The 14,607-nt window shown below is 45.0% G+C and overlaps 1 protein-coding gene across 1 annotated transcript; it reads right to left on the bottom strand.

The window, feature by feature from the left end:
* Positions 1-14,237, bottom strand: Akirin1 (akirin 1). Its single transcript, XM_052716567.1, has 5 exons — positions 13,889-14,237; positions 7,554-7,694; positions 3,531-3,665; positions 2,448-2,519; positions 1-1,503 (listed from the first exon to the last, which is right to left on the bottom strand). Exons 1-5 carry the CDS (start codon positions 14,103-14,105, stop codon positions 1,493-1,495), a joined length of 576 nt encoding a protein of 191 aa, XP_052572527.1. The 5' UTR covers positions 14,106-14,237; the 3' UTR covers positions 1-1,492.
* Positions 14,238-14,607: the final 370 nt, after the last annotated feature.

Raw genomic sequence — 14,607 nt, 5'->3', positions numbered from 1 at the left:
AATAGCTTAAGTATTTTATTTGTTTGCAACTAAGCTTGTTAACACTATATAATGAAAATGTACAAAGAATAATGTTGCAGTTTTTGGTTAGATTTAAGTCAAAGACATTCATTAATAAGGAATCTTCAAATGTGAATACCCCAGAAATGTCCGTAAGCCATCGATCTCAACAACTGTCTCTGAATATCACCTTACTTTGGAAGGTATTGGCAAACATTTGAATTAAAACTCAAGAGTTTTCCAAAATAAAGCCGTAATTAATAAAACTATATTCTCAAACTAAAACAATTTTAATAAACTTTCCTTTCCAAAACAACAGTAAAGGAAACAAGGCATTTTGTAAAATGTGGTCCTGAACAAGTCACAGTAAAAATAAATGTGTACTTAACTCCCACCTCAACAGAGGCTGCTCTCTGGTCACAGCCTCGGGACCAAGGCAAACAACAGCCAATAAGCAACTTCAGGCAGGGAGCTGCCAAAACCAAGCTCTAACAGTTGAACACGGAGACCTTAGGGAGTTCGGGGGAACCTGGACAACAGGTCCAGATCCTTGCTGAAACCGATGAGAAGGTGAAGCAGCTCCTCCCAAGGAGCAGTGCTGCAAGGCCCGGCCCAGCCCTGCACTCCCCTGTGTTACACTCCGAGCACACCCTGATGTTCCGCTCCAGGGGAGAACTGTTCCCTGTAGAAGTTCAGTGTCCAGGGAGCTCCTTGACTGAATGAATGAGGTGAGCGCAGACTCCACAGGGTATTTTAAGGCTTGGAGTCAAAGTGTTTTCCAGCACAGCTAGGCAGAGTCTGTGTGTTGATGGCCCATCTCCAGTTTGTTCTAATCTCTCACCATGTATTTGCAGATTCAGGACAGCAGACCTTCCCTACATCATCGCAATCATGTCTAATGTCCATCCTAACTTATGATTCAATTTCTGTGCCTGGAAACAGTCCCTGTATTTAACGATAATACCTACACATACAACAATCCACTGTTACAACTTATATGGTCACCAAACATTAATGATCTTTTGTAGACCAAAAAAATGTTTCTAACCATAATTGTCGTGCATCAAATTCACAGCCAGAATCCCCAAGGTCAAAACAAGTTTTGCACAACACAAATAATAACTTAAAACACACAGACACACACGCACACACACACACTCACACACTTCTCACAGAGCTGTGCTTGGGGAAACTCCACGTGTTGAGTGCCACTGAAGGCATTCTTTGCTAAACTGCTGCTCCAGGTACTTTTGTTTGGAAAACCTATCACAGTAGGGTACAGCTGTTTAGTGGATGAGCAGAAAAGAAAGATATGCTGTGGCAACCAGAAAGTTTTAAGGTCTTTCAAGTTGTATAAAATGGACCTGCAGAAACATTTAAGTGTTCTCAGGATGCAAAGTTGGAGCTGAAATGTGATATCAAACCAGTTGCAAAAAGTGTACAGCAGCCATCTCTTGAGGTCACACCTGGTACCAAGATAGGCAAGAAGGCTTCAGGATACATCTGCAAATTAGGGTTAAAAGACAAATGAAAAGAATAATGAGGATGTAGTCTCATTCTTTTTAAAACATACACTAGCAGTAAATGATCAAACTGTGCGAGCTACCACTTAAAAGGCAGGAATTAAGAAATCTGTCTCAAGTATTTCAAATATTTAGAAATAAGAAACCTTGACCATTCACTGCATAAATCAACTTCCGTAAACTAACTGGACTCACCTTTCTGGAGGAAAGATATTAACAAAGAGACTGGTACTGGAGTCAAATGACCACAGGAGGCAATCTCGGCTAACTACAGAAACTTGAGCGAATTATCTAACATCTCTAAGTATTGTCTTTACCAATAAAAACGGGGTTAATATTAAAAGTTCCATCTCATAGGATACTGTGAGGATTATATAAAATTAGAATTTATTGGTTTGACATTGTCCGACACCAAAGTATTCTTAGCCACTTCACTTTACAGAGCCTTGCAAAATTCAAAAAAAAATTTTTTTTTAAGATTTACTTATTTTATGTGTATGAGTGTTTTGCCTGCACATGTTTGTGTACCACATGTCTGCTAGGTGCCCTTGGAGATCAGAAGGAGGTATCAGATCTGGGACTGAAGTTATAGGTGTTTGTGAGCCACCATGTGGACACTGGAAATTGAGCCTGGATCCTCTGCAAGAGCAATAACCCAGGGCCTTTTGCTCCCAGGACACAAAATACTCCCAAGCAAAATCTTGTCCTTTTTTTTTTGTTTGTTTGTTTTCCGAGACAGGGTTTCTCTGTGTAGTTTTGGTGCCTGTCCTGGATCTTGCTCTGTAGACCAGGCTGGCCTCAACTCACAGAGATCCACCTGGCTCTGCCTCCCAGTGCTAGGATTAAAGGTGTGTGCCACCACTGCCCGGCAAAATCTTGTTCTTAAGAACTTGGAAATTTTAAAGAAAAACTTGGTATACTTACAGCTTGTTGGCCTTGTCCCATATCGCCGCATAATCTGATCATGTGTGAATTTCACAAAAGATTCATACTGTTCTGTGAAGATATAATAAAGAGTATATATTATCCCAGAAACCCATCCCTAATCCCTCAGGCAATTTAGGAAGCAGGGTGGCATCTGTCTTCCCTGTTTGCACTCTCTACTCAAACATTCCTTTTTCTCTCCTATCCTTCTACCCACTATCCATGGCCTCCCGAAGAAAGATATGTGAACTTGAAATCCTGAAGTCCTTTTTTCATTACAAAATGAAAACACGAAGAGTGGGATTACAGTGGGATCAGTAACAGAGGGCTTGCAAATGGATGAGGTAGATCTCTAAGAGAGGAAAAAAAAAGTTGAGGTAGCTCATGCTTGGAATCCCATTTCTTGAGGAACTCTTAAGTTCAAGGCTAGCCTGGTCCACACAATAAGTTCCAGATTTATTTTTTAAATTGTGTGTGTGTGTGTGTGTGTGTGTGTGTGTGTGTGTGTGTGTGTGCGCGCGCACTGGTACATTTGAGTGCAGGTGCCCTTGGAATCCAGAGAGTATTGGATCAGCCAGAGCTGGAGTTATAAGTGGTCTTGAACCACCTGACATGGGTGCTGGAAATTGAACTCAGGAAGTACTCTTTAACTGCTGAGCCATCTCTTGTCCAGCCTCAGCTGGTCTAGACTTGCTTTTTTCTATCTTACCTCCCAAACCAAAGAGTGCTCAACTTCTACATCAACAAAGTGACTCCAAGGCAGAAGTTTGAACATGTTAGTGACACTGCACTGCACCAATCCTGACACCTGTTAGGAAGTCAGTGCCATAAGCCAACCACCTGTTCACCAGCTGGTAGCCTACTCAATGCCTATACTTCCAGAAAATTCTTACACATGGAGCTTGACTCATCTGCTTTCAGAAATGTAAATGAGTTCTTTCAAATGATGTGTAAATAACACCCATGACACCATCAAAGAGTAGCTGCAGTGTTCACAACCCCCACACACAACCCCTCTTGCACAAAGCCTCTTTTTTTTTTTGAGTTATACCAACAGCAGCAGCAGCCTAGGTCTCAGCCTACCTGCGAGTTTGGTACTAAGGATCTGCTCATACTCCTCTCGAACTTTATCTTCATAGTCTTTTAGGAGACGCTCACATATTATCCCCACTTGTCGAAGGGTAAAGGTGGGCTGGTCCTTCTTCATCCAGGAAGAACCTGGCAAGAACACAAACATAAGCTGGGTGCAGTGGCACATGCCTATAACCCCAGCTATTCTAGAGGAGAAATGAATGGAGTTTGAGGTACACATGGGAAACTTAACAAGACCCTCAAAAATAAAAAGATCAGTGTAGAGCACTTGTCTAATTCAAGGCTGACTCAAGCCCCAGTATTCCATATCCCCCTAAAAAGATAAAACTTCTTTACACAACATATTCCAGTTCCATGGTTCGGAATTAACAACCTTCACAGAAACACTCAAGATACACAAAAACTTTAGATAGGCTAGCCTAGCTGGCCAGGGAGCCCGGAGGATCTTCCCTATCTCCACCTTTCTACGTGCTAAGATTACAAATATGGGCTGCTACACTTGGCTTTTTTAAAATGTGAGTTCTGGGGACTCAAACTCAGGTCGTCCTACATGTACTGTACAGACAGGGCTATCTCCCTGGTCTGTGCTCTATAAGCAAAGCTAAAGGTAAACTGAGAAGCAGGGGAATAGATTTGTGCCGTGTGCTAGCTGAGCTATGTATACACAACAGTTCTGATGTCCTAACAATCTGGGCTCATACTCACCCCATAAAAGACCAGAACCAAAAGCTGAAAGCTGAAGCCTCCAGTCTGGATTAGGAAAAGTACATTTAGAACATAAGTCTTTGGAAATCACTCAGCTGTGTCCAACCTCACACTGGGACACACAACATTGCCATCTACAAAATTCATGCCTGCGAGCCGGGCGGTGGTGGCACACGCCTTTAATCCCAGCACTCGGGAGGCAGAGGCAGGCGGATCTTTGTGAGTTCGAGGCCAGCCTGGTCTCCAAAGCGAGTTCCAGGAAAGGCGCAAAGCTACACAGAGAAACCCTGTCTCGAAAAACCAAAAAAAAAAAAAAAAATTCATGCCTGAGAACTGTATATAATCAAGCTACAAAGAAAGATTAAAATTTTTTTTTTTTAAATGTAGCCCTGGAACTTGCTGTGTCAACCAGGCTGGCTTGGCACTCATAGAGATCCACCTGTCTATGCCTCTGAGTGCTGGAATTAAAGGTGTTCAACACCATACCCTGTTCCTCATAATGTTTAATGTTCATGATTTTGTACTGGACTTCATTCACAGCTACCCTGGGGCACATGTGGCCACTATGAACATCAGATTAGACAAATCTGACTGTAAAACAAACACCAAAAATACATTTTCTGATAATGATTCTGTAGCAGAGCAGGGCCAGGGCATCTTTTATTTTTAGGATCCACAAATGATTTGTAAGCTACAGGGAGTCTGAGATTCAGGACCATTGGAATTGCTCAACAATATAAAATAGGTCACTGACATTAACCTCTTACCACTCCTTTTGGAAATGGTCTCAAGAAGTCCAGGCTGGCCTTGAAATTGTTAGTACCCCCCAAATAACCTTTAATTTCTGATCCTTCTGCCTCTGCCTCCTCATTTACTGGGGTTACAGTGTTGGTTTTTATTTGGTGCTGGGGACCCCACCCAGGATTCATGCATGTGAGGCAAGCACCCGACCAACTGAGCGCCCATTACACCTTTATTAACTCATGCTCCTTTTGTGACTAATCAGAGTCCTGTAAACCCAGCACACTTCCAAGGTGGAGGCAGGATAAAGAATCGGGGTCAAGGTCATTCTCTGCTACTTAGTAATGAACTCTTACCTACAGGCCTCTTTCTCAGTTTTCCTTGTGGCTTTATCAGAGGCTGTGGTAAATCAAAACTGTAATTTCCAGCTTCCTAGGAGCTAAGATTTCAGATGTGAACAGGTTTTATTAAACAAGCTCACTCAGAGCACTCAGCAAAAATGGGAGGGATAAGGTTATAGCAGCTTCTACTTTGGAAGGGAGGCCAAAAGAAGCAAGCAATAGCCTGATTCTGGAGCTGGCAAGTGGAGCAACAGATTCCATGGGACTTCCTGCCTGCTGATGGTAAAATAGCAGCCTTAGAAATATAAGCATAAAGATCAAGCCGTAACTCAGGCCTGAGAACCTCCGAAGTTAGTCTAGAATCTGTTTCTTCATTCCTGTAAGTATTTAAGCTACTTACCACTTTGAAACAAACCTTTTATGGCTTTTTCCAATTAAACCAAACACAGATTTTTTTTTTTCCTCTACAAATGAAACATGACCAAAACATCTGGCCTCATCATTGGTTATCATTTCTCTACTCAACATTTTCTACTACTTTAACATCACTGGATGGGTGGTGGTAGCACACTCCTTTAATCCCAGCACTCGGGAGGGAGAGACAGGTGGATCTCTGTGAGTTCGAGGCCAGCCTGGGTTCCAGGAAAGGCGCAAAGCTACACAGAGAAACCCTGTCTCAAAAAACCAAAAAAAAAAAAAAAGAGAGAGAGAGAGGGAGGGAGGGAGGAAGGGAGGGAGGGAGGGAGGGAGGGAGGGAGGGAGGGAGGGAGGGAGGGAGGAAGGAAGGAAGGAAGGAAGAAAGAAAAGAAATTGAATATTTTGAAGAAACAAACTTTTCAACTGTTTTAGGACACAGAGGTTTGCAGCACTGGTCTATTGACCATTTATAGGGACAAAGCAGTCAAGTCTAGCTCACTAAGTGACAGAGACAACCTCAAATCCTGAGATTTTAGAGCACTGCCCCCACAATCCATGTATCAAGATTACAAAACGGGACTGTCCAATAGAACTTTCTAAAACAAATTTCTTACATTTGTACGTCCAATATAGCGCCACATATGACTACTACTTATGTACCTGAAATAAGTTTAATGCACATGAGCACTGGATTTTTTAACACACTGGGCGTGATGGCTCAAGGGTGTAGTCAGCAAGAGGACTTCCATAAACTGGACGGGACAGCTGGGTCTTTATATCGAGTTCCAGACTAGCCAGGGCTACATACTGAGACCTGGTCTCAACAACAAGGGACCAGGCATGGTGGTATACAACTTTAATTCCAACACTCAGGAGACAAAGGTAGGATCTCTGGGGGTTCCAGGCAAGCCAGGGCTACATGGTGAGACAAAACAACTTGCTCAGGGGCTAGAAAGATGGCTCAATGGTGAAAAGAACTGGCTGTTCTCCCAGAGGACCTGGGTTCAATCCCCAGCACCCACTTGGCAGCTCACAGCTGTCTGTAACTCCAGTTCCAGGGGATCTGACAATTCCACATACACATACATGCAGGCAAAATACCAGTGCACATAAAATAAAAACAAATCATTAAAATAAGTAAATAAAACTGCTCAAGCCAAAAGTAAAACCTCAAAGCAAACATAAAAAACAAAAACAAAGCTTAATTAGTAAGTTTACATAAGAAATAACTTAGTTCCGTGTTATGGTTTGAATCTAGAATATCCCCCATAATCCCATGTTTTAAGTGCTTGTTCCCTAGCTTGTGGTGTCTTTAAAAGACGAGGCCCGGCAGGTGCAAATAGGTCACTGGGCCAGGCCTTTGAAGTTTATATATCTGCATCTGGTTCCATGTCACCCCCATTTCCTGGTCGGTACCATATGAAGAGGAAGCCAAAAGCTCATTGCACGAACTGAGCCACTTCCCCAGGCCTCTGCCACACGAAGGACAGTCCCATCTGAAACCATAACCTTCCCCAGGCCTCTGTTGCACAAAGGACAGTCCCATCTGAAACTGTAACCTTCCCAACTGACTAATTTGTCAGGCTGTCACAGTCCTGAGAAAGGGACACAGCACAGGTGCTGAAGGACACACTTCAACTACAGAAAGGCAGAGTGTTAGGAGACAGGGGCATGCTGTATACATCACAAGCTGGTTTCAAACTACAATCCTGCCTTTAGCCTCTTAAATATGCCAGGATTACAGGTGTGCACCGCCAACCCCCCCCCCCCAAACTCTGAAAATAGATTTTCCACACCAAAGTATGCTTACCTGGAGAACCTGGTGCGGTGAGTGCCGAGGAGGGAGGCTGGCTTTCTGAAGTACAGGCTTCACTCTGACTGAGAACAACCTCTAAATGTCTCCATCTCTGATAACGGCTATATTCTTGCTTTATGTTCTGAAAAATTTGCTCTAGTAAAAAAAAAAAAAAGAAAATGAACTTGAGCATTCATTTTGTGGTCATTTCTCAGACTTCCCACCCCTAAAAACTTTCTTGAGAAGATAGGCAAGAAAGGTCATCTTATTTTATTCTACAAGTTGCTTGAGTTCAAACTCCAACTCTTTTCGACACTAGGCAAACACTCTACCAATAAGATACATCCCCAGTCCAAAGAAGATATTTTGACTAAATAGCCCCTTTATCACACAGGTCATAATCTCTTCCTCATCCTATGTTATTAACAGGTAAATGTTTACCCTGTACAAACCAGCCCTATAGCTCAAGACAGTGTTCTTATTCTGACTATTTATGGAGCTGGTGACATGGTTCAGTGCATAAAGGTGTTTGCTGTGCAAGCCTGGTGCCGAGTTCAGTTCCCTACATAAAACTGGAAGGGGACAACCAACTCTACAGCTGTTCTCTGACTTCCACACACATATCATGCTCACAATAGAATACATTTTAGAAGGCTCAGCAGTTAAGAGCACTGACTGTTCTTCCGGAGGATCTAGATTTGATTCCCAGCACCCATATGGGGGCTCACAGCAGTCTTTAACTCCAGTTCCAGGGAATCTGAGTCCTTTTCTGGCCTCTATAGCACCAGGCATGCAAGTGGTACACAGTCAAACATGCAGGAAAACACTCATATATATAAAATAAAAATAACTAAACTTAAAAAGGTTTAATCCCTAAAATAATAGCTATTGGTCAAGCCCCTCATCCAGTTTCCTTTACTTTGTGCCTGTGGTAAACAAGCAAGTCAGACCTGCACTTTGCTGGATTCGCTGCTACAATTTAAAGTAAAATGAGCCATGCTTTTATTTTTAATTTGCTTTGTTTTTGAGACAGAGTCTCATGTAGTCTAGGCTGGCCTTGATCCTGCTGTGTAGTTAAGATGACCGTGGACTCTTTCTGATGCTCTCCTTCTCCATTTTCCAAGCACTGGGATTAAAGGTGTGTGTCACCACTGTCGGTTCTCTGTTTGAGAAATGGTTTAACTATATAGTCCACCTTAGTCTTAAACTCACAGCAACCTTTGCTCAGTTAAGTTTTACATTTCCACAAAACACAGTACTATGGGTGAGTCTCTTATCACTAAAGGTCTTTTAACAATTAAGTTTTTGTTCCATGAGAAGATGGTATATAGCAAAAACCATTATGTGTAACAGTCTGGACACAGACGGGAGGAGCCGAAGGCTATTGTTTGGGATTATCAAGGCTCATTAAAAGTGTTTTTAAAAGCTAGGAAGTGGTTGGCACACACCTTTAATCTCAGCACTTGGGAGGATCTCTGTAAATTCAAGGCTAGCCTGGTCTACAAAGTGAGTTCCAGAATAGCCAGGGCTACACAGAGAAACCCTGTCTGGAAAACAAACAAGCAAAACAAACAACAAAAACCCCACATAATTAAAAATAAAAATAAATTCTTAAAAGTTCCTGAGCTGGGTGTGGTGGCAAACCCATGCCTTGGAAGGAGGGAGGCAGGAAAATCAGGAATCCAAAGTCATCCTCGATTACACAGAGTTTGAGAACAGTCTGGGCTACATGAGACACTGTCTTAAAAAACAAGCTGGGTTGGTAGTCCGTTCCTGTAATCTCTGTGATTGGGAAATAGAAACAGGAGGATCACTGCTAGGTCAAGGTCAGTCTGGGCTGAGTGAGACCCTGTCTCAAAACAAACACATGTTCTCAAGCCAGTCATGATCCCAAAACATTTCTGAGCTGGGTCCTGTGAGGCCAACTCGAAACCCAGCTTCTCTGGAGGCCAAGGCAAGGGGATCCCAAGATCAAGGCTACACTGGAGAATACAGCAAGGTGAAGAAGGCCAGCCCAAGCACCTCAGCAAGACTAGATCCAAAAAGGAAGATGAGGGCAGTGGCTACAGCTCAGTGGTAGAGCACTGGCTTCACATGCAATCCCAGCACTGGAAAAATAAAGAAAGGTGATATAACACAATGTTTGCTAGGACTCAAATGATTATTCTCAGTCAGCACAAACTGAACTTGCCAACACGCAGGAAACACCAGCTAGCAACTATAAAACTATACTCCTGGAAACAAGAGAGTCCAGAAGGATGTGGATTTCAAGTTTTTATATATGGTGACATAATACTGTATTCCTTCTCCTGATACTATAAAGTCCCCCATAACAAAAGCAGAGACTGCATCCATGATGATGAATGCCCGTGATTCCAATGCAGGGAGGTGGGGGTGTGGGCAGGGGGATCATTTCAGAAGTTGGAGGCCATCCTGGCCTATATAACAAGTTCCAGACCAGCCAGTGCTACACAAACCTATCTAAAAACCAGGAAATTACATTCCTCAATTCAAATTGTTCCAGTGTAGTTTGCTTTAACTGAATTTATCCGGGGTGGGAGGTGTAGATAATGCCACTTTGTTTGCTACGAGCGATTTTAGGAAGCCATTCCCAATCTTTAGTCTAGTTATTCAAAGTACATGGGAAATGCCTATCTAAACAGGTAAACAGAATCAAAATCACAGAATGAATAATAGTGCCGGTGATGGTATGGTCCAGTAGTTGCACATTTAGGTAAACGAACTCTGCCTAAATGTTAGAACAAACACAGTACTGTTTTCCTTTAACAAGACCACAAAATCCAGCCTCTAGATCCTTAACAATAGGGAGGCTTCTTTTTCTTTCTTTCTTTCTTTCTTTCTTTCTTTCTTTCTTTCTTTCTTTCTCTCTCTCTCTCTCTCTCTCTCTCTCTCTCTCTTTCTTTCTTTTCCTTCCTTCCTTCCTTCCTTCCTTCCTTCCTTTCTTTCTTTCTTTCTTTCTTTCGTTTTAAAGTCCTACTCCTCAAGCGTATACCTGCCAGGTTCATTCAATACAAGGATGTATGCAATGGCTATGAAACAAGAAAGGACAAGTATGAGGGCAGAGGGCTCTCACGAACTCCAACTGCCTCCTGCACAGCAAATGGACACTGGGAGTACACAACTTCAGGGCTGTCCAAGATTCTAATTACAATCTACACAGGAAGAAAATGGTGCGATCTTCTTCTCAAGACCACCTAAAGCAGGAAACAGCATTTATTTTTAAAAATGCAAATTTCTTTGTAACAGTTATGCTTTTAATCCTAGATTCTATTATTTACCTTTTAGCTTCTAGGTTATTTATCAGGCTAAATTCCTCCCCAAAACTCTTCAGTGTTTCTGGATTACTACAAGTCACAACTAAATGTCTTTCAAGACTCAGCCCTATGTGGGACATGGTGGAGCACACCTTGAATCCCAGCACCCAGGAGGCAGAGGCAGGTGGACCTTTTTGAGTCCCAGCCAACCAGGGCTACCTAAAGAAACTTTGTCTCACCCCCCCAACCCCCAAAAAACTCAGCCCCAAGGCAGGCATGGTGGCAGGAGTCTGGAATTCCACTCAGTACAGAGGAGGTAGAGGCAGGAAGAACAGGAGTTCAAACTCATCCTTAGCGACATAGCAATAACAAGTGGGAAGCTATTCAAATAAAGTCAGGTTGATTAAAAATCAAGCAACACATGCCTCCCCTCCCACCTAACCCCCAAAAGTGAGGAAGAAGAGAAGGAACATTTAAAAATGAGATTGTTGTTTATTTCCCTTTAGGTGCTGTCATTGTTTTTTGGTGTTCTGTGACAGGGTCTGGGTAAGACCTGGGTAGCTTGGAACTCATCATATAGACCAGGTTGGCCCTGAGCTTGCAGCAATCCCGCTTTTGCTTCTCAATGCAATCAAGAGATTACAGCATGGAGCGCCAAACCCGCTTATTCTATGTGTAGAGCAGCTGACAACATCTCTCTTATTTCACCCTTGAGTCCAGAAGGCATTTTTTACTTAAGATAAAAAGCATTAAATATGTATCGATACTTCATATTTCTTTCATGACTGACAGAACCAAAATCTAATAAGCACTAAAAAACATGGGGTTGGGGTGTGTTTAATCAATTAAAAACTTAAAAGCCTAACAGAGTTCTGGGCATTTAGTTTCCCCAGAACATGGCTGAGGCTCTGGGTTCCAAACCCACACCCCCAACAACAACAAAAGAGGCCTCATGACAGCACTCTGCCATAGTCAGTCTTCTGAAGACATTTAACAATGGTCATTAAACAACCGAGATCACCTGAACCACACACAAATGGTACTGAAAATTTAAGTACTGAAGAAATAAAACTTCTGGGGCTGGGGAGATGTTTCAGCAGTTAAGAGCACCGGCTGCTCTTCTAGAGGACCCAGGTTCAATTCCCAGCACCCACATGGGAGCTCACAACTGTCTGTAACTCCAGTTCCAAGGGATATGGTACCCTTACACAGACATACATGCAGGCAAAACATCAATGCACATAATAAATCTTCAAAAAAAAAAAAAGAGAAAGAAAGAAAACTTTTATGCTTTTATGCAAACAGACTTCCAGGCCCTTGCTCTCCCCCCCCCCCCCCCCCCCCTTTTTGTTTTTTTTTTTCAAGACAAGGTTTCTTGGTGTAGTCCTGGCTGTCCTGAACTCCCTTTGTAGACAGACCAGGCTGGCCTTGAACTCAGAGATCTGCCTGCCCCTGCCTCGGATTAAAGGTGTGTGCCACCATCGCCTGGTGCCTCTGCCTTTTTGAAATGGGGTCCTCCTATGCTGCCCTGGCTGGTGTGGGGTTTCTAGGCTCAAGCAATCTTCCTGTTTCAGCCCTACCTCCCCCTGCTTTGGGGGCCTTTATTAAAACACACACACACACACACACACACACACACACACACACACACACCCCAACACAAAAAGCTTCCAGGGTTCAGTCATTCTGTGAATAAGGTTATATATAACATTAAGTCACCAGGGCATTTAAATTGAAAAGATTCCATTCTGGGTCAGACTAGGTAATGGATGTGAAATTCTGTTTAGAAATGATTATTTGAATCAGCCATGATGGTTTTCAAGTCTGTGATCGCAGCACCTGTGAGACTGAGGCAGGGGGACTGCTAAGCTCAAGACAGGCCTGGGCCACATTGTGAGACACTGTCACGAATCAGCAAAGGAAATGACTATTGAGATTAACAAACTCAAGGCAAAAGACACAGCAAAGTGGGTCTAGGGAAAAGGACAGTCACGGTTTAAAAAAAATGTCCGGCATTTCTTCAAATTCTAGGATTAAGACGTGAACACAGCTTGAGAGAGGTCTGCTGGTGGCAGCGAATATCCTCGAGTGGACATGGAGAGGAAGGAGGAAATGAAAACTAAAGGCACTAGCGACTGAAAGAGGTGAGGGAAAAAACGATTTAAAGGGATTACAGGTTTTGCTAACGCTTGAGGAATAAGAAAGAAAAAATACAAAAAAACGACTTGACCAAATCCACGGTTTAGGGCTCATTTCTGGGATCCCTTTAAAACTGCTGAATATTAATGCTGAAGCATTTTCTCTCCTCCTCCTGCAATACGATAGGTATCTCTACTGTCACATGAGTCCTTCCTTTTGCCTTGGCCAAAATGAAGAGCCTTACTCATGTCAACTCACTGTATTAGGTATCTGAATTCCTGGTACAGATTCTCTGTATACTAAAGGATTCTTAAATACTAGCCAACGAACTACCCACTTCAATACATGAGACAAGACAATAGCCATACAATGAAACATGGCCAGTCCCTCCCTCTAAGAAACAGATTGAAATCATTTTCCACGACTGCTGGGTGGCTCCTGGTCCCTAAAGACTTCTAGAAATCAAGTCTCCCTAACAAGCTCCAGCACGGTGCGGCGCCGCACACACTCACGCCCCCTCCTCTCTAATCAGTCTCCCTCCCCACTCAAGGCTGGGTTCGTGAGCAGAATCCAATTTTCCATGGCCCACTGGATCTGCTGGGAGGTTCCGTACAGCGGAGGCAGGAGGGGCTTCCTTCAGGGACACCAAGAGCCTCCGGCGACCTGGGGTATCCCCATTTCATCTTGGTGCCCACCCCTCCAGGCTCTCCAGCTCCAGGAAACCCCGAAAACCGACACTGTGGGGCCATTGCCCTTCCCGGATGTCTCTCGTCCCCGGAAGCAACCGAGCCCAGCAGCACCCCAGTTCCTTTTTCTCCCAAGGCCGATATGAGGAGCTGAGGTGATTCCGGCCGGCGTCCGCGACCCCCGCACCCTCCCCACCCCCCACGCCCCGGCCTGGCTTCCTGCCAAGTTCGCAGCAGCAGCGCAGGTTACCCGGAGTTGGAAGGCGACGCTCGCTGCCGGGCAGGGCAGGCTGCTGGAGACTCGCCGGCGGCATCTGCATCTGAAGCGGCGGCGGCTCGGCGTCCGGGGGCCTGAGGCCCGGAGTGGGGCCGGGTAGAGGGGCACAGCGTCGCCGCTTCGGGGAACCGGGGCTCAGCAGCGCTGCCTCGAACTCCATGGGCCGCTTCAATGTCGCCCCGCACGCCATCCCGCGGAGGGGCCAGGGACCAGATGCAGACGCGGCAACAACGGCGGCCCAGGACCCAACTCCTGAGCTACGGCTCCCAAGCCAAGCCGGCTCCAATGGCGCCTCCGGCACCCGGCAGCCGCGCTGGCCCCGCCTCCTGTGACGTCACGGGCGTGCGCCACCGCCCGGCGGAGGGGGGGTAAGCCGGAAGAGGGCCTCTCCAGGAGGTCCGCAGGCCTGGGCCCGGCCCGCGGCGCCCCCTGCGGAGGAAGTGGGCCGGTCTGGGCGGAGAGCGTGGTCGCCTAGCAACACTGGGAAGGCCCCCGCCCCCGCCCCTCCCGGGGCCCCCCCTTCACCGGCTCGGCCCGGGTGGCCTCGGAGGGCTTTCGCACCTGCGCGGCAGGAGTTTGGGGGGGGGATGGGAGAGACCTAGGGAGACCCGGGGTTCCCGGTGGCCGCGTGACCTGCTTTGGGGCAGCCCTTGTCCCCGATAAAACAGGTGATTCTAAAGGGTTATCAAGGG

The sequence above is a fragment of the Peromyscus californicus genome, unplaced genomic scaffold, assembly GCF_007827085.1.
Source record: "Peromyscus californicus insignis strain IS unplaced genomic scaffold, ASM782708v3 Scaffold_5__1_contigs__length_169319896, whole genome shotgun sequence".
In the NCBI taxonomy this organism is placed as follows: Eukaryota; Metazoa; Chordata; class Mammalia; order Rodentia; family Cricetidae; genus Peromyscus; species Peromyscus californicus.
The sequence above is the reverse complement of the archived record's forward strand: the minus strand, read 5'-3'. Positions and strand labels throughout refer to the sequence as shown.

What these genes read in the sequence shown, in the direction of transcription:
- Akirin1 (XM_052716567.1), bottom strand. Translation starts at nt 14,105, where the DNA reads ATGGCGTGCGGGGCGACATTGAAGCGGCCCATGGAGTTCGAGGCAGCG. An exon ending in GCGTCGCCTTCCAACTCCGG is followed by an intron (nt 7,695 to 13,888) that starts GTAACCTGCGCT and finishes TTTTTTTACTAG; the next exon opens with AGCAAATTTTTCAGAACATA. An exon ending in CACCGCACCAGGTTCTCCAG is followed by an intron (nt 3,666 to 7,553) that starts GTAAGCATACTT and finishes TGTTCTTGCCAG; the next exon opens with GTTCTTCCTGGATGAAGAAG.